Genomic DNA, 20,551 nt, shown 5'->3' with positions numbered 1-20,551 from the left:
CCAAGTGTTGAAGGCACAGTCACCAGCCTGTGCGGCTACTGGAAGGTGGTGAATTTAAGGAGGTGGAGGCTGGTGGGAAGAAGCTGTGTTGTTGGGGGCATGCTGGTGACGGAGATATTGGAACCCTGGCCCCTTACCCTCCATTTTTTTGCTTCCTGGCTGCCACCAGGTAAGCAGCTCTTCTAGCACATACTATGCCATCATGGTCTGGTATTTTGTCATACAACAGAAAGACGACCAGCTTAATTAAACACAGGCACATACAGAACATTGTTTTACATACACACGATGCTGTTCCTAGGAAAAATCTCTTCGGATAACAAAAAGTAATAATTTTTGTAAAAGGAGTATCACAACTTCCAAAGTGTGTATTTCTAATTTGCAAAAATATATTTCAGGCAAAAAGGAAAAAACACACTTAAAAACCCACAAGCACAAATAAACCAACTTTAATAGATATTATTTTGTATTTATATAGCGCCTTCTTCAAGAACCTTAAATGCTTTACAGACATTATCTCTAATTAATCCCCACAACAACCCTGTGAGGTAGGTATTACTCCCATTTTACAAGACAGGGAGACTGAAGCACAAAGAGGTTAAGTGACTTGCCCAAGGTCACACAGTTATGTTCACTGAAGAGCCAGGATCCAAGCGCCTTAGCCTCCCAGCTCCTAGCCAAACACCTCATGAGACAATCTTTAATGAAAGTCATCTTTAAAGAAAGTATCAAGGGTAGTATGTTATGAAAATGAGGTCTTTCTACTGCCATCAAAGAAATAAAAAAACCCTACACTGATGGTTAGAGGCCACAAGACCCATATATAGTACATTTCCTTCCCTTTTCCTAAAGCCTTCTGGTTCCTGTCTTAAAAGTACTTCTAAAAGTAAAATTTCTAAGACAGAAACCATATGACTTGGAAGTGGGACTTAATTTAGAATATTTACTTTTAGTTATAATTTATAGAAATTTTTATTCCAATATACAAAATATGGGACAGCTATCCCAACAAACATGTACATAGTTATATAGCAATTAGCCCCATTTACAGCTTGAACCTGCCCCTCATTTTAATCACAGCCAACCAACAAACTCAAATTGCTTTCTAGGTGGGTCACTTTTCTTACTTACTATATATATCTTTATTCTTTCTCCCCCCAATCTTAACCCTAAACGTTTTTTGAAGTATACTGAGTTTCTGATAAGCTTCAAAACATTTTACTTAGATCCAGCTGCACCGAGAATAAAAAGTAAATTTAGAACCATCACCCCACACTCCCTCCCCTGACAAATCATACTATGAAAAACGGTGTAAATGTGAAAAAAAGTATGTGACTACCATGGAACCCAACACAAATACTAGACCTTGCTACTATAAAATTTAGCTTGGTTTTTCCTTTTTTTTTTTTTAAATAATCCAAAGACACAAAAGCAAACACGACACAATATTTCGATGCTGTACCTTTATGCAAATGACTTCATCTATCTTTCTCACACATGTTGTGTCCTAGCTGGTGGTAAAACTAACTCTGCTTCACTTTACCCTTTTTCTCTGTACAGAAAAACTGCAAAAGTACAGTTTTAAGTCCCAAGAGAATTTGGTTTAAGCCCTCAAAATATAAGCACTTCCACTGCTCAGACTTTCCTCACATTCTTGGTTGTGATTCTCTGTGCAGTGTCAGTAGACCAGGCAGGCTATATATATAATTTGTATAAAACTACTCCAGCCAGGGTAAGGCATTAGAAACTGCATCTTAAAAACGAATTTGTCAAAATATTGATATTTAGTATGAATACTAAATATTAAATATCATAGTTTTCTTCCAGCACATCTGTCTAAGCAACCCAATTAGCTAAGTGACCCTGTTAAAGATCTGTTTATGGGATGAATAGGTGAAGTCATTTCCTGAGCTAAAAGATACAGATAATAACTGTTAAAATAGCAGCACAAAAACCACTCTCTTTTGTTGTTTGTTTTTCCATAGTCAACAATTTTAGTAAAATAACTTTAAAAAATTTAGAGAATTTAAAAAAAATTTATGGCTGAAAAGAATTAAATTTAAAAAAATCAAATGCCTGATTACTATTATTTTGAATATAATTTTCAATTGTTTCCTGCAGTTACATTTAGCCACTGTAAGACAACTTACCGATGCATGGAAAAATGCCAACTGCAATGGTTTACATACATTTTACATTACATTTATTACTATTTAAAACCCTCAATAGAATGATCGTAAACAAATTTTCATTTCTGAAGACTCAGATTTGTAAGGTTGTGGGGAGGGGACTTGTTTTTTGGATCACGGGTCTATTTCTTCAAAATGTAATCTTGAAAAGGATTTTAGCTACTATCCAGGCTTCTAGGGTTACAATGAATATATCACTTCTTTCCAAGTTAAAATATAAGACATTTGAAAATAATGTAACTGCAATGACATGAATTTTTCCCAAGTGTGGCTCAACTTGGAACATTAAAATATTCAAGAACTCTAAAGACTGGTATATCACCACTGCACCAGAATTGCTTTTATCATTCCAAGAACTACAGGGAATTTTTAAGTTGTTGTGTTTTTTTGTTTGTTTTTTAGTGAAATTAAAGCAGAATAAAATAACTGACTTATAAACTATGACCAAAGAATAAATATTTAGCCAGAGATATCAGTTCCTCCTGAAAAAGAATATTTACCTTTTCTAACTGCAATTTTTCCAAGATATCTTAGTGATTTCAGATAAAATTTTAAATTCACTTTAAAAGTAGAAACAAACTAAAGGGCTACTTAAGCTGACACAACTAATAAAAATATGCTAAAATTTACTGACAGAATCATGGGCACTTCATACGATACTTAAAGACTCTACCAGTTTTAAGTAAAATAAATAAGGAAAAAATTATAATTACAAAGCCAGTCTTTCCCCTTGGGGAAACAAAAAGCCACTTTTGACCAATTGTTCCCTACATATACATATACTGTATATTATTATAAGCTTCTTCAGAGAAGCAAAACATATTTGTCTTCCTGACACTGGATTCTAGTATCTGTTAGTTTTTTTTTTTTTATATCAGGAAGGCAACTGCAAGTGTTGGGCCCAAAAGTACTTCTGGTTTATGCTTGAAAAGACCATGGAATATGCTTCTAAACATACCAAACACAGGCATGTGTGCAGTGTGTTCAGTATCCTCTCCTTTAGTCATCAATACAATCTAGCACAGATTCCAATTCTTTCTACCGCACCCCCAAGGAATTCAAATCATTATTGGTGCATTAATAAAGAGAAAATGCATATCAACAACTGGAAGGCTGTTTTACAAGAGGAGCTGGTATCTCTGATTTCGTTTCCTTGTTGTATGGAACTGCACAGACAGCATGATACCTGAGCAAATAAATCAACTACCATGATAGGAAGGGCTTGTTAATCCAGAGTCTTTGCTTTATTGTGTGCAAAGTGTGCTACTGCCCCCTGAGCTTCCTGCAATTCTCTTTTCTTGAAAAATCAGTGCTTGATCCTTTCCAAAATAACCAGAGAAGAAATGAGGCAGAAAGTTATCTCTTCATCACGGTTCCCCCTCAGTCCCGAGACTGATAGAAAAGGATGTAACCAGACTCAGAGTTCTTTGAGATATCTGATGTCAACCCGTAGAATTCTTCAATAGCTTGTGCATCTATTTTCTGTAAGGTAAAAATGAAAACATCAGGACATAAAAAAGCTCCGGACAACCAGAATGGCTCAAATTAATAATAATAATAATAATAATAATAATAATAATAATAATAATGATGATGTAAGAGAATGGAATTCTCTTACATGGCTAGTGGGAAAGTAAAATTAGTACAGCCACTTTGGAAAAATGTTTAGCAACATTTATGAAGCTGAACATGCAACTACCCTTTTATTCTGCAATTATACCTCTAGGTTTAGGTTGAATCATATAAAACACACTATTGTCAATCATTTTGGACTTAAAAAATGGTATTTTCCAATGATCTGACCAAATATAAATCCAAGAAAAGTTGAGTATATATTGTCCAAAAAAGGATTTGTGCAAGAATGATTAAAGCACTTTTGCTCAATAATAGTTAATAATGAAAAAAGGCCAAATTTCTCAATTGGTGTATTCATATAATAGAAAAGATCAAAGCAATGGAAAAGAACTACTACTACCACTATAGGCAACAATGGAACCGAATTGCATAATATATTAATATTATATTAATAAGTGAAAAGGGTCAATTACAAAAGTCAGACTGTATAAATCCATTTATACTCAAATAGTCAAAATTAACCTGTTTGGCCACGTAAGCTCCAGGCTTGAACATTATGAATTTAAAAAGTAGGAATCAGCTTACAATCTAAAGACCTGGACATTTATCTAATATTCATCATCAGCCATATGTGATTGAGAAACTGTGAGGAAAAAAATGTGAAAAGTAAAATATACACATAACTTTTTAAAAAACTATAAAAATAAGAAACTACTTACTTCTACAATGTCGTCATCAAACAACAACCAAAAATCATGACTCTTAACTATTGCAATATAATGGCCTCGATTGGGACCACTAAAACAAATGAAAAAAAGAAAGAAAAGTTAATTTGGTATGAATTAACTTCACTGATATTACTTTCATAACCTAAATTTCAGGTTCTATAGAGAAACTAGAAAAGATATCTATTATCTGTTCTTTCTAAAACAAACTTAAACCTACACTGGTTTTAAATGCCATCCAATTTAAAAATCAAACCATCAGTATAAATTTTCCAAAACCAAGGGGAAAAATGATGAGTATCCTATTTTTAAAAATTATTAAAGGGAACTGTGGGCAGTCATTGAAAACTGTGTGTTCCAAATCCAAGTTTTCATTACATGATCCTCTTTAGTCTAGAATTTTTGAGTTATAAATTTAAAAAAACAAAAAACAAAAACAACCCAAAACTTCTCTCCTCCTACTTCATGCAGAGAATACATGTATACCATGTTGTGTTGGAAAGGTGCGTGAGTAAAAAGACTGCACACTAAATTAGCCAGTGATAATTACTCACACTGGTAAATCAGAAAAGTGAACAAGATTATTTCCAAAGTTATTTTAAATGTTTTTCATAACCATTAACAAAATGAACACCATATCAATTCACCTGAGAAATTATTTATTTTGTAAAATCTATTTAGGCAGCATCATTTTACCAAGAACCACTACTACACACATGCACAGGTGCGCACGCACACACCCCCCGCACACACGTGCCCGCTCGCACACACACACACAACCCCAAAACTGACAGACTTTAAGTTAAGACATAGTGCCCTTAAAGTAATAATATAAAGGCAATAGTTTAATATAACAAAGTTTTAAGGAAAAATGTAAAACTCCATTTTAAAGTAAGTAAACTTGTCTTATAAAGAATAAAGAACGTCTAAAAGCTCTCCATTAGAATCATCCACGAACATCCTGAATGTGTCTGCTCTATTCACTATATGGCTTCAGAACTGCAATTACCTTCCACAGTGAACCACAACAGCAACAAGGTCGTACATTCTGTCAGGATTGGTTGCATCACCTGAAGTGTTAAACAGACGGAGTTCTAAAGGAAAAACTACCCGATAAGAAAGTTTTGTGTATCGATGAAGTTGATCCATATATTTAAATCTCTTCAGGTGTAGAGCTAGAATCATAGGCAGTTTTTTAACTTTCATCCTATTTTTAAAATAAAGATGAAAAATACAGTTTCACAAGAGACATCCACCATGATCATATCAAACTTTATGATTTCGACTTTACAGATAATAGTCCAGCACTACACAGTTTTACATATTTCTACCAATTATTTTTATATTGGAAAACCGCATTGTCACCATCACCAATTCATGTAACAATTTGGTACAACATTCAATATGGCTCGGAAACAGGGAATGACACCAGTCCTTCATTGAGAAATCTGGTTTTCAAACACAGACCCCATATAAAAAGACTGAATAAATGAAAATAATGCCTAGGAGCAGTGGTAGAAAAACATGTTCCTTGAAGCTGCCAATTACAATGGACTGAGTGTAGATTGAAACCCATTTGTTCTATCAATCTAGTTAAAGCAAGAACAGACTGACAATAGGAGAATGAAACAAGAGAAGTATTAAAGATCACTGAACTAGGGGTGTATGCCAGAGTTAAGAAATAGCTCCATATCAAGAATGATAATGACATACATCCTAGAAAGGGAATAAAATAACCTGGAAATTTAGGACTTTAGTTTTTTAAATGTAAAACCAGGCTTACCTTTACATTTTCATGATCTTTGCTATGAGCACCAATGCTATTTCTCCCCTGAGACTATCTTGGCATGTCATCTACAACAGTCTATTCTAGATTCTAAGGCCAGCTCTAGAGTTAAGCTCTCTAGCACAAATGATTGTACTCCTCACTACTCTATCAACTCTTTATAAATGTCAAGATTACATGGTAAAAAAACTTATGGTTCATTCTCTTTTTCTAAGATCCGAACTCCTGGCATACAGAAACCTTTTCTTTCATTTTTATTTCTCTATGACCTAACAACATATCTGATACTTGCCTATTTTTTTTTCATTTTTTAATTTTAGTTGTAGATAGACACAATACTTTTATTTTATTTATTTATTTTTATGTGGTGCTGCGGATCAAACCCAGCTACAACCCCAGCCCCTATACTTGCCTAATGTTGCAGAACTCAATTTGATATGGGTTCAGTGGAGCAAACTTTTAAATTTCATAATTCAAAATGAAATTATGTCATTGCCTCTAATGAAGGGGAAAATAATTTCATAAAAATACATTAAACCTGCATTCTACAAATCTTAAATATGGTAGGCAATTTATTATTCCAAAAATATTTACTGTTTAATCTTGCCTGATTTAAAAAGGACAAAAATCACACCTAGCCATTCCTTGAAAACAATCTAGTAATGTGAATAAATAGCCTTTATGAACTGTCTCAGAAATCTCATTTCTTTAATATAAATTGAATTTCATCTCAAATATAGCACTTATGAGAAAGTCTATTTCTAGAATAATATGAAAAATTCGAACTATTCAGCAACAAGAAATGTTGAAATAAATTACAAAACAAACATCAGAGAATATCATACAACTTCAGTCAATGACCATGAAAGTTTCTAAGGGGGAAAATAGTTTTTAAGTAAAAGAATATAAAGGCATAACATTTACATAAAATAATCTATCAGACTTGTGATTAAAACAATTTAGAATTGCTAAAACAAAATCTTTACAGAATTACTAAGTACCCTTTGAAAATTTCCAATGGAGTATAGATGCAGAAGAATTTTCTTCACATAAAATAAATGTCAGTGTTAATTGATGGCGATCAGTAAAGACCAGGAAGGAGAGAGAATGGACATAGCCTGATGGTTATGAAAAATATCCTTTGAGAAATTAAAGAAGAGGGCTGGGGATATAGCTCAGTTGGTAGAGTGCTTGCCTTGCTCGTACAGGCCCTGGGTTCAATCCTCAGCACCACGAGAGAGAGAGAGAGAGAGAGATATTAAAGAATGGGGGCGGGGGAATCCAAAAAGAGAGAGAAAAAAAAATCTAAACGACAACATATAATATGTTTGATCAGACAACACATGAAGGCTATGAATATTATTTGGCAGAGTTCCTCTCAGAGAAGAACTATCAACTCTTACCAAGAAACCAAACACCCAAAGAGATAAACATTAGATTGTCACATTATTATTATATTAATATATTATCACATATTATATAATGATATTAATATATTATCACATATTTAGGGAGTCATATTTTAAAAATGAAGACAGAATAGCTAATAAAATTTCCCTCATACTAAATGGTTCTGGAAGAAAAATGGAAAAGCATTTGGATATATATACATTAGGAATGTGAAATTTATTATCCTGCAGCAGAAGAAAAAAAGAAGTTATTTTTTGTTCAAAACCAATTCTATCAAGACACGAAATAATTGACAGGATTCTTGTTTTCCTTCCATTCAAATTTGAATGGAAAGAAGTTATACATCAGGGCACATTTGATCACTGCCTCTGTTTTTAAGAAGACTGTCTCAGAATGTAATATTTTTTAGAACTATGGGTATAGCTTGGTGGTAAAGCACTTGCCCTAGGTTCATTCCCCAAAACCCAAAGCAAAGCAAAAAAGAAATAATGTAAGAACAACATTTTTTTTTCCTTTTTACTATTTATAATTTATAATCTGCAAACTGACTTACAAATCAATTTTCTATTTAAATTGGTTCCTTCTAAAAAGATTATTTACCACCACATAATTATTTAAAATTTCTATGAACAATTTATAAAGTTACCCCTTTTCTTGCTTTTACATCTTTAAAATAATGTGATTCAGTTTGTACTCCAATAGATATTTAATCTTTCCTGATAATATCTAATTATAATTTAAAACTATATTTAAAAAAAAGAGAAGAATGGAAAAAGATATGCCAGGTAAGCATTAATAATATGCTGGTTATTCTGATATCAGAAATGTAGACTTCAAGACAAGGAATATTACCAGAGACAAAGAAGGACGCTTAAAAAAAAAATGAAGGTCAATTAACTAAAAGGACATAATCTTAAAAATATAATTAATGTCAAAACATCAAAATTTTATAGAAGAAACAGACAAATACATATAATCAGAACTGAAAAGATAAAATCTTCATAGAACTAAATATCTGTTGAAAATAAAAAGCATTTAACAGGCTGCTCTCACTTACAAAAAATCAGTGTACACAGGGAAGACATTAACTCCTAATTATGGATTTAACTGACATTTATGGAACACTATCCCAAATGGTAAAATACATATTCTTCTCAAATACAATTAGGACATTTACCAAGCTAATGGACAATAAAAGCCATCTCAATAAATGTCAGAAGATTGACATCACAGAGTATGTCCTGATAAAAACAAACAAAAATTTAGAATATACTCCAAATATGCAAACAAAGCAATACACATCTAAATAAACCATGGGACAAACAGAAAATCACAAGGGAAATTGGAGTATTTTGAAATGGACAACAATAAAAATACAATTTCCTCTCTATTTTAGGTTATATTCCCCCAAAGCAGATCCAGAGACAAAGGAACATGCCTGTGACTTATTAATTATGCTAGTGCTCCCTGGGGAGGGAAGGAAGGCGAGGAAGAGTTCAATCCCAGGCAAAATCCCAGAGAGGGCAGTTCCACTCAGTTTTACAGGGAACTGCTATGAATTTCACCTCAGATTTCTCCCAAGCACAGCAAGGCAGCTAGGCTTTCACACCCTCTCAACACCTGTCAGTCACCCATCAAGGACTCTGAATGCTGAAAAGAAATTACCAGAATTCCCCCAAATTCCCTTCTCCATCAGCCCCAGGGTGTGAGGCAGTATATTGTGCGGTTCTGATCTTCAAAGAGGCAGGATTAGATAAGGAAGCACTCCAAAGCACTTGAGACCAAATAAGGGGAACTCCTTAAGAAAGGAGCCTATTTGCAAATACATTCTGGAAAAGGCTACCTTATAAAACCTAAATTTCTTTTATTCTATAAGTCTCCTCAGGAGTCTACAATATAAAAGCAAATTTTATTCTATAACAAATTCATTTCATCAGTAATATTTATTTTGTGGTGTTGTAACATTTGCAGAAACCATTTTTCAGTGTTCTCAGGTTGAACCTTTTTGAGTGACACAGTACTTCGAGTGCATACTTTTATTGTGGTTTAAAAAAAGTAACGTAAGGTGTATCATCATAACCATTTAAGTGCACAGTAAGTACCACAGTACTAACTATATGAACATTAGTGGCACAGCATATTTCTAGGACTTTTTTATTTTCAAACACTAAACAACTATTCCCTATCCTCTTCCCTAGCCGCTGGCAACCACTACTCTATTTTCTAAGACTTTGACTACTTTTGATACCATATAAGGGAAAATACAGTACTTGTAGTTTTGTGACTGGCTTGTTTCACTTAGCATGTCTTCAAGGTTCATCCATGCTATGGCATATAACACAAGATTTCTTGCTTTTATAAGGCTGAATATTGTCTGCTATATGTATATACCACATTTTCTTTATCCATTCATCTGGGGAGGGACCCTTGGGTTCCTTTCTCCTTTTGGTTATTATGACTAAATGTTACAATGAACATGGGTGTGCAAATATCATTTAAGAGCCTGTTTTCAATTCTTTTAAAACATCAATGATATATTTAAATTGTTGAGGAATCTGTTTTCCATAGCAGCTGTACAGTTTTGCATTCCTACCAACAGTGCACATGAGTTTCAACTTCTCCACATCCTCACCAAAACTTTCTTTTCTTTTTCTTTTTTTTTTTTTTTAAATGGTGGCCATCCTCACAGGTGTGAGGCAGTATATTGTGTGTTTCTGATCTGCATTTTCCTGATGTCTGATGATGTTGAACATCTTTTCATATCCTTGCTGGTCATTTGTGTATCTTCTTTGAAGAAATGCCTATTTGAGTCCTGCATCAATTTTTGAACTGAATTATTATTTTGATTAAGCTGCAGTTATTATTAATATATTCTGGATATTAACAACTTTTCAAATATATAGTTGGCAAATATTTTCTCCCATTCTGTAGGTTCTTTCCACTCTGTTGTTTCCTTTGCTTTGTTGAAGTTTTTAAGTTGAACAAACAATATGGTTTATGTTGGACAATTTTATTTCTGGGAATCTGGAATTTGGTGTGTGCTAGGCAGAGGGTACTCACGGTACTTGCCCCCAATATATCTCTTAGGCAATGAGTCTCTAACGAGATTCCCATGATGTCGCTATGCTAGAGGATAAGTGTTTGTATGACTCCCCTGAGACAATGACTCTTGGAGGCTTGCCTGACTTTCCTTTTCGCTGACTGTGATGTGTGTCCTTTCCTGGTGATAAAACTTGGTTGTGAGCATGATTATTTACTGAGAACTATAAGTCCTTCTAGGAAACCACCAAACATAGGGATGCTCCAAAACATGGCACACATCAAAATTGTACGCTGCTTAGCAGGATATAATGAGAAGAGTAGAGCCTCACTTCTGTTTCTTATGATTGTAAGGTGAATTTAATCATGCAATGATAACATTGGAGCTATTCTATAAAATAATGAACCTATGGGTCTCTCGAGAGTTACAATCATTAAAGTCAAGAAAAGACAAAAACTTTACCAAATTTACTACAGAGATATGAAAACTTAAAATTAATTTGTGATTCTGGAATAGATCTTGCTTTTATAAGAAATTAATGAACTAGGTTATGATCCTAGAATCAGACCTGCATAACAGTTGAATGTCTATTACTTTCCTGATTTGAATGAACATGTAGAAAAACTTCTTTGTTGGTAGGAAAAACCTACTAAAGTATCCAGGGTCATGAACCACAATATCAGTAACCTAGTTTTAAATGGTGTATTTAGGGTGAGGGGGGAAAAAGCATTCCTAGTATTATTCATACAGCTTTTCTCTAAGTTTGAGAATGCTCCAAAATAAAAAGCAAGGTAACAATGATAGTGATGGTTACATTCCTTGACACCAAAACCAGCCTTTATGATACACTAGAAGAACATACAATATCCTACCACAGAACAGCAGAAACTTGGATGGAGTGCAAGATACACTTTCTCCAGAGGGAGACAAAAGTCTACAAATAATCAAAAAAGTTTCAAACATTTTATGTGTACTAGTTTTTGATTTTTCATGCAATCATTAACTATACAAAATCACCTGAGGTTACAGAGTTTATAACCAAAGCAATGACTGGGTAGAATATCATTTATCTAATAATACACAAGGAGCCTTAACTGTTGTGACAACATTAAAAATTTTACTCAATGTAAAATTTCAAAGATCACTTTCATCTAGAAAAGCCCATCTCCAACACCCATGGCCAAAGAATCACTAAAACATCCAAGACACCAACTTACCGTTTATGTGCTTCCTGCTTGCTGCGACACTCTTCACAGTAATATTTGTATTCACTGCACAGAGTTTCTGTGTTGCTAAAGCCCCTGTATAAAATTCAAAATAAATTTATTTTGTGAATCCCAGAAAAATCATAAATTTGTTTAAAAATATTTTAAACAAAAATCAATAAATTTCTACCTTAAACAATGAGTAATTGATGTGTTTTGTTCCACGTCAACAGAAAGGTCTAAAAAATCTTCATCTTTGCTGCTTATCTGTAAAAATAGGCAATTATCTTTGATTTCTTCAAATATTAGGAAATCCCAGGTTCCCAGTTGACAGAATTAAAGCATCCTATTAATCACATGAAATTATTCTTTTTCCTTAAGTTCAAAAGCAAACTACTTGATTTGGATTATCCAAAAGGACAATGAATATATAACCCTTGTCACCTGTATAGATAAAAACACCAAAGTAAACATGTGACTGATTCTCTTAGTACCAAAGGATAATATGCTGGAAAATTTCATTACTTTCCAAAATCCTAGTATTATTTCAAAGCATGGAACAAATTATACTACATATAATCTTTCTTTAAAAACAGGCTGAGACTGAATCAGAATGCTTGACAAAGGACATGTTAACTGCAGTGCTTTTTTGAGAAAATAAATTTAGTCCAAAAGGTCAAATTACAATCTTCATTTATAATCTACCAAAACTCTAATACAAGTTTTGTTTTATGAGTGAAGCATCTTATAAAGTTACTCTTACCTATTTAAATGAAAACAGGACAGAACTTGAGATAAATTTCACTGTCTTTTCCCTTAAGTCTAATCCCCAAGTGAGCATATCAGAGACATGCCTGAGACATGAGCCTTAACTGCTGCCTCTCATCCATACTGACTATACATTCAGTTGATTAAAGGTTTTCTTGTTTTAAAAAAGCATCAATGTAGGCTGGGGTTACAGCTCAGTGGTAGAGCGGCTGCCTTGCACATGTGAGGCACTGGGTTAGATCCTCAGCATCACATAAAAATAAACAAGTGAAGTAAAGATATTGTGTCTATCTTTTAAAAATCTTTTTTTAAAAAGCATCCAATGTTACAAGCTCAGTATCATGAAGTTGTGATTAAAGGGCTGTACACATGATATAGTTAGACAGCAGTAAACAGGGTACTGTGTATACTGTATTAATACATAGTTAAAGGGAATTTCAAGAGTGGTTTTTATTCTACTTAATTTCTACATTAAGCTCATCTTGAAACCTAAACTCTCACATAAAATACTATTCCACTATACAACACAAAGTAGAATAATACTGTAATTGATTTGAATCTCAAAAAGAAAAAAAAAATCAGTGAAAAAGAAACGGGAAGAAAGAATTCAAAAACAGTAAGGGAACATGATATATTTAAGGAAAAATAATTAGCCCAAATTAATAGGAAACTCAAAGGTGACAAGGGATAATACAGCAGAGGAGGCTAAAGCCAGCTGAGACAGGGATTTATGTCTAGGCTAAAAAGAAATAAATATTAAAAAGCCTGGATTTAAGAAATTTGTTTCTCAGAATGAGGTTCTCAGATATTGCCTCAGGGGTCTGAATTTTAAATGTTCACTTTTAGGATAACATAAAAACTGACAAGTTTTTTTTATGTTTTAGGATAACATAAAAACTGACAAACTGCTCTGGATCATCTAGGAATATCTGAGTTCTATGTTTGTGGCTATGATTATGTTGATTCCAGCTAGTCATCAAGCAAAGCAGTATTTCACTTTTACAAGTGGTTGTAGAGAGAAACCTGATAGCTGCTCGGCTAATATAATGTATCTTAATGTCATATCCAGTTATTAGGAGATACCAGCCCAAAACTCAGGGAACACACGGTGATCTCCATCTGAGACTGAGCTTGGGATTTATTAGCACATATGGTAATTAAAAATAAACAGTCCAATGCAACATTAAAAGCAACCCACAATGAAACCCTCAGCAACACCTAAAGAAAAAATGGAAAAAGAAAAGCCAAGAATTGAGACTGAGAAGGAACCTTCATAGAACAAAGAATACAAGATAGAGTTACAGAAGACAGTCTGCTCCCCACTGAAACATTAACTGCCACATTAGTAAAATACATGTACTAGCTCCTCCAGAAAGCCATCTCTCACCTTCCAAACACTTTCTATTCCCATAGTACATTTGGTCTACCATTTTCTGACTTACAGGGCATCTTGCGCTTACTTTTACCATAACACTGTGCAGGAACTATTTATTATTGGCCGGTCTTCAGTATATTACAAGCATCTTGATATCAGAGATTTAATGTCTTAATCATCTTCTTATTCACTACTTATAGTCTACCTGGCATAGTTAGATCTTAAATATTTGTTCAATACTGAACAAAGAAATGATAGTCACTCTTCAGGGGTCCTGGATTCTATCCCTCTATTTTAGTTTGACAGAGACATGGCACTATGATCAATTACTGAATCTGTACAATGATGAATTTTAATTCTGAGGAAATATTCTCAATTGATGCTTAATTCTTGTAAAATGATCTGCAAATATATACTGCAGGCTACAGAAGGACTTAGTGAAGAATGGACAAAAAGATCAGTATCTATGCCTTACAAGTCACATTAGTAGTTAAGCTCTTTGAACGAGAAGGGTTGGTATAACTTTCTCCTTCAAAAATGTTGCATCTCTAACCCCTCCCATTCCTACACTACAAAACATACTTTTAAGGGCACTGGCAGTGTCCCAAAGGCATACAGAGGGCCCCAAATATACCTTGCTAGCCTTGTCCATTACTGCATGTCTTAACATGCTAAGCAAATTCAACTATTTTGCTTCTCTGAACAATACTGTATGATACATATTCTGACATCTTCTAACACAAATCAAATTACATTAAAATAAACATCAAGATACTTCCAAATTTCCTGATTACACCTATTATTCCAATAAAATACTATCCTAATGGCTGACACTATGCTTCTCAAAGCTTGAAATTCAGTTATAGGAACATTTCTCCTTACAAAACACATCTAAAAACTCCTGCTAAAGTAACTAGAGTCCATGCAGATGAGTATTTAGCCAAATAATTCCCGACAGCGAACACTATCCAGCTGTCATTACCGCAATTAACTGATGCCTGCAGCATAAAAACCAGCTTATACCAGAGATCCTTACTCTAACCCAAAATATCTTCAGAGACTACTATTAATGCATTCAAACGCTCAGGCACACCTCCTACACTTGGCTTGAATGAGGTTGACCACTACGACTTTGTTTAGGAAAGGGAATTTTATTTGTTAGTATTGTGTCCTTCATTAATTAAAATTGCATTATAGACAATAATCATTAATTAGATAATGCTTTATTTAAAGAGTCTGATCTGTCATTCCACAGTTGAGAAACTGGATGACAAGTTTAAGAACAAAATGAGATGCTGTGTTATCTGATCTGATCAATCTTTAAGCTTCATCTTTACAAAGTATCCAACAAAAGGGATACTTCCTCTCCTTAAGTGTACAAAATATGCTTCAATTTTTCTCCCAATAATACAGTATACATAATTACAGGAAAAGGAAAAACAACTTAACATACAGCCATATGCCACATAACATCTTGATCAACAACTGGCTATACACAGAATGGTGGTCCCATCAGATTATAACAGAACTGAAAATTTTCTATTGCCTAATGATGTCATAGCCATCTTACTGTGATACAACACATTATTCATGTATTTGTGATGATGCTAGTTGTCAACAAACCTATTGTGATGTCAGCTGTTTTAGAAACAGTACAGAACACTTGATGGTAGTTTTGTTACTATTTTATGTATTTACTATAGTTGTAATCACTATGCAGAGTATTTTCTTTCGACAGGAAAAGGTTATTGTAAAAAGTATGTTTTGTGGGCTGGGGTTGTGGCTCAGTGGTAGAGCGCTCACCTAGCATGTGTGAGGCCCTGGGTTCAATCCTCAGCACCACATAAAAATAAATAAGTAAATAAAGGTATTGTGTCCAACTACAACTAAAAAATAACATTTTTTTAAAAAGCATGCTTTATTACACTGGCAGCAGCCTCATACACCATGTGTTTACCATATCTCTTGAGGTCATGTCAAATAATTGACTGATGGTATCTAGTTTGTGTAAGTACCCTCTAGGATGTTCTACAATGACAAAGTCACCTAATGCCACTATTATGGTTTGGATATGAGGTGTCTCCCAATAAGCTCATGTGATAGACAATGTAGGAATGCTCAGACAAGAAACGATTAGATTATGAGTGGTAACCTAATCACTAGAGATGCTTACTCTAACCCAAAACATCTTCACAGACTACTATTAATTATTCAAATACTGAGGCACACCTACCCATTCGATGGGTAACAATTTGAATGGATTACTGGGTGGTAACTGTACGCAGGTGGGACATGGCTGGAAGAAATAGGTTACTGGGGACATGTCCTTACGGATCATATTTTGTCTCCTCCCTCTCCTCCTCTCTCTCTCTCTCTCTCTCTCTCTGTTTTCCAGCTGTCATGAGCTGAGTTCCTTTCCTTTTACACCCTTCTACCATGATGTTCTGCCTCACCTCAGACCTAGAGCAATGGAGTTGGCCAGCCATGGACTGAACCTCTGAAATCATGGACCCAAAATAAAATTTCTACTCCTCCAAGTTTTCTTGTCAAGCATGTTGGTCATAGTAACACAAAGCTGATTAACACAGTGCTTTTCTCAGAATGTATATCATTAAGAGATGGATAACTCTACCCGCCCTGAACTATTAGGTTTCCAATGGCTTTCAAATTAAGAAAATTTCCACAACATGGTTCTTCTGACCTCCTAAACTGAAACAAAATCAAACACTTCAGACTGCAAGTATTCTCCTATCATCTCAGGTATTCACTGTTAATAGCAGCATTACATAAAAGCAGATTCCCGTACAATTAAAAGTACATCTTTAACATTACATTATACCTGAGAATTTTAGCTTTTAAGTTTATCTTCTATACTCTCATCCTCAAAGAACTTTTAACATAAAGAATTAAAATTTTTTTCCATAAAAAATTAATGATATACTTACAGTTTCACAAGTAAGACATCTGGTTTCATTAGTTAATGTTCCCTGAAAAATCTCATGTACCCACGTTGGGTCTGGTGTGCTGTTATTATTTTCACTATCAATATTACCATTAGGTAAACGACCATTTTGTTTTTCCTGCTTTCTCTCTTCTTGTAAAATATCAGCAATTGTATTTAGTAGGTAATTTAAGAATTCATGGGCATCTTGCTGCATGTAGTTGTCAAAAAGCTCTAAAAATATAAATGGAATTAGAGAATTATTTCAGAATTAATACCTTCATAACAAATTTTAAAACAGTAATTTTATCAGAACTAAAAGGACAAATGTGTAATATTATTTGTAATGTACAAGAAAACAAAACTTTTGCATCTAAAAATTATGACTGGATTAGAGGAAAATAAAGATGAAAATCATTTTTAAAAAAATACTGATCCATGAGAAAAGGATAAAACCTATTCTCACACATTTGCACGGTAGATAATGGAAAGATAAGAATCAATTATTCTATAAGGTAAGCTTTAAACTAGAAGCTAGACAACCATTTGCCAAGAATAAGTCAACTGCTTAAGAGCCACAGTTTATTAAATGTAAATTTACTGAAGCCAGCATGGTAGTGCATGCCTGAAATCCCAGCAACTCAGAAGGCTGAAGCAGGAGATAACAAGTTAGAGGCCAGCCTCAGTAAGTTAGCAAGGCCCTCAGCAACCAAGACTCTGACTCAAAATTAAAACACAAAAATAAAAAGGATTGGGGATGTAGCTTAATGGTAAAGTGCCCATGAGTTCTAGCTCCAGTAAAAAATAATTGATTAATTAATTAATTATTTGATTACTGGGCCATATATCCAGAGTTTGATTTAGTAGGTGAGGGGTGAAGCCCAGAACTTGGGAGCTTTTGAAACCTCCTCTGGGTAACACTGCTATGAAGTCAGGTTTTGATGTCATATCAGGAATTATCTATTTAAACCAGATCATCTCTAGAGTGTCCTCCAACTGTGAGATTTTATAATTTCATGAATGTTCCCTGTACTTATAAAAATGAGGACATAAAATGGAAACACTGATAGTGCTAATATCAAGCACTGGGCTTTGACATGACACAACCCTATCATAGAACTCTGTAAGAACTTCAGAGGCAGTATCTCATTTGATCCTCTTAACAACAATATGATATTGTTAGTAACCTTATTTTTCAGTTAGAAATTGAGATCAGAAAGAGTAAAGTTACACTACCAGGAAAGGCAGAGCACAAGATTCATACCAGGCAGCCTGACTCCACCAGGCAACATATGTGTACTAATGCACAGTGTGAACCTAACTTAACTAAACAAGAACACCTATGCATTATTAAATGAATTGCATTGAAACAAAATTACCTATTTAGGAAATTTTTAGATCTTCAATGAACACAGTAAGTTCCAGAATGACTAAAATTATACTGTTTAAATGAATGCACATATAATTTAGAAGGAAAATTAGGGAAAGTCAAAGCAAAGAGAAGTAAAAATTACATTTTAAAAGAGCTACAGATATGACTGCACAAAATTAAGTTCTATGCATTAGAAATCATTTTAGAAATTAAAAAAAATGAAACCTGAAAACTATGAAAATCTTCCATAATGCAATAGAAAACAATTTCTCATACCAAAGAAAACTAAAAAGGACTTGAAATCAATGATTTGTACAAGATTCAAAAGGTCAGGAAACATGAGAAAATGTTCAACTTTTGCCTATCCTGCCTGTAAAATAAGGATATCATCTTCCTTTGCAAAATTACCGTATAAATGAGAACAAGTAAAAAGTTATTAATTGGAGAGGTATATTTAAAATAAGTAAATAATAATTTTAATCTTGATATCAAAAAGACCTTTAAAAATACCAATTTAAGGTGCAGATGCTAGGACAACACTATTTGAAGTGGTACTGTAGTTCTTGCAGTTCTATCTCTAAATATATCTACATCGTAGGTAATTTACTGAACCTCCCTAAGCCACAGTTTCTCATCCAAACACTGGGGCTAATAATAGTACCTACCTCACATGGCTGTTATGACGATTAAAAGTGCTTAGAACACAACACTGTAAGTATTCAAAGGTCATGAGCAATTGCTATTATTATTGCTGATGATACTGAACAGATCTAAAACACAGAAAGACCAGCTACATAAAAATTAAGTGCTTCTGCATGGCAAAGACAACATAAATGAAGACAAGCGAAAACTAGGAAAAAGATAGGCAATTCAGAATAGAAATACAAATGCCCAAATAATATATGACAAGTAATTGAGAGATAAAAATTAAAACAAATCATTTTCCCCATCACTTTGACAAAATAAAAAGCAACTTACTAAAATGACTTACTGTTCAAAGCTGGCTTGAATGAGGAGAAATGAGCATTCTCACCTATTACTACTGGGGCTGTCACTTAGTATAGCATATTTTAAAGGGCAGTTTCAATTAATGCTTTTAACAGAATGCAACCTAGTTCTCCTAGATAGTAGTGCCAAGTAAATATCTGTGCATGTACCAACATATTTTAAATGTTAACAACAGAATGGTTTTAATTATGGTATAATTTGGTTAGGAAATACTGAGAAATGGTTAAAAAGAAAGTAGTTCCATAGCTGGGCACAGTAACACAAGCCTACAATCCTAGCAATTCAGGAGGCTGAGCAGATTGCCAAAATCAAGACCAACCCCAGCACCTTAGCAAGACCCTATCTCAAAAAATAAGAAGTGATGTAGCTCAGTGGGAAAGTGCCCCTGAATTCAATCTTCAGTAACAAAAAGAGGGAGAAAGGGAGGGGAAGGGAGGGAGGGAGGGAGAGAGAAGGAAGGATGGAAGGATGAAAGGGTGGAAGGGTGGGTAGGTTGGTTGGTTCATTCTATATGAATTAATATGGCAAAATTTCTAAGATATTAAGTAAAACAAAGATGCTGAAAATGTGTAAGAGACCTCCCCATTTATGCAAAATAACCAACCAAAAGACTTCACAAAATTTAACTATCACTATTTGGAGACAACATATATATATTCACACACATTTTTTAAAGTGCATTAAAAAAGGGTTGTTTAAGATCAAATTTTCTTTTTTCCTTTTTTTTAGGGGGGGGGGGGGTTTCTTCACACATGTTAGGCAAACACTCTTCCACTGAGCTACATCCCCAGACCAGGACCAAGTTATTTCTAAGGAAGAGGAAACTTAGGAGTTGGGAGAGAGGGGTAGAGCATCCACAGGACCTTCTATTTTGCTGTACAGAGATTTTACTAAAAGAATGTATGCATCTATTATTTGCATATGCACCAATAAACAAGGGCTTTTTGTACAAAATGTCCACTTTCCTGCTCAACATCACTGCCTGTTGCACATTCTTCATATCCAGTTACTTCCTAAGCCCTCTCAATTTTTAAAAATCATTCCTACATCTGTCTAGTCTGCACCATTTCTTTTATGATCTATCTGGTTCAAGTCAGGTCCCCTTATTCAATTTCACTGTGAAAGAATAAAAGTGTGATTCATGGATCCTACCAAAG

At 34.0% G+C, this 20,551-nt stretch overlaps 1 protein-coding gene across 3 annotated transcripts in view; it reads right to left on the bottom strand.

The window, feature by feature from the left end:
* Positions 1-433: 433 nt before the first annotated feature.
* Usp12 (ubiquitin specific peptidase 12) overlaps positions 434-20,551 on the bottom strand; it is an 84,878-nt gene continuing 64,760 nt past the window's right edge. For all 3 annotated transcript variants that reach the window (XM_027928931.2, XM_071611589.1, XM_071611590.1), the window contains 6 exons: positions 17,019-17,248; positions 12,121-12,197; positions 11,943-12,026; positions 5,499-5,696; positions 4,484-4,562; positions 434-3,671 (listed from right to left, as the gene is read on the bottom strand). In XM_027928931.2, the coding sequence (XP_027784732.1) occupies positions 3,570-3,671; positions 4,484-4,562; positions 5,499-5,696; positions 11,943-12,026; positions 12,121-12,197; positions 17,019-17,248 (770 nt within the window). In that variant the 3' untranslated portion in view covers positions 434-3,569. The remainder of the gene's footprint in view (positions 3,672-4,483; positions 4,563-5,498; positions 5,697-11,942; positions 12,027-12,120; positions 12,198-17,018; positions 17,249-20,551) is intronic.

This window comes from Marmota flaviventris, chromosome 4, assembly GCF_047511675.1.
Source record: "Marmota flaviventris isolate mMarFla1 chromosome 4, mMarFla1.hap1, whole genome shotgun sequence".
Taxonomy (NCBI): domain Eukaryota; kingdom Metazoa; phylum Chordata; class Mammalia; order Rodentia; family Sciuridae; genus Marmota; species Marmota flaviventris.
Note: the sequence above shows the minus strand (reverse complement) of the source record. Positions and strands in the feature narration are given on the sequence as shown.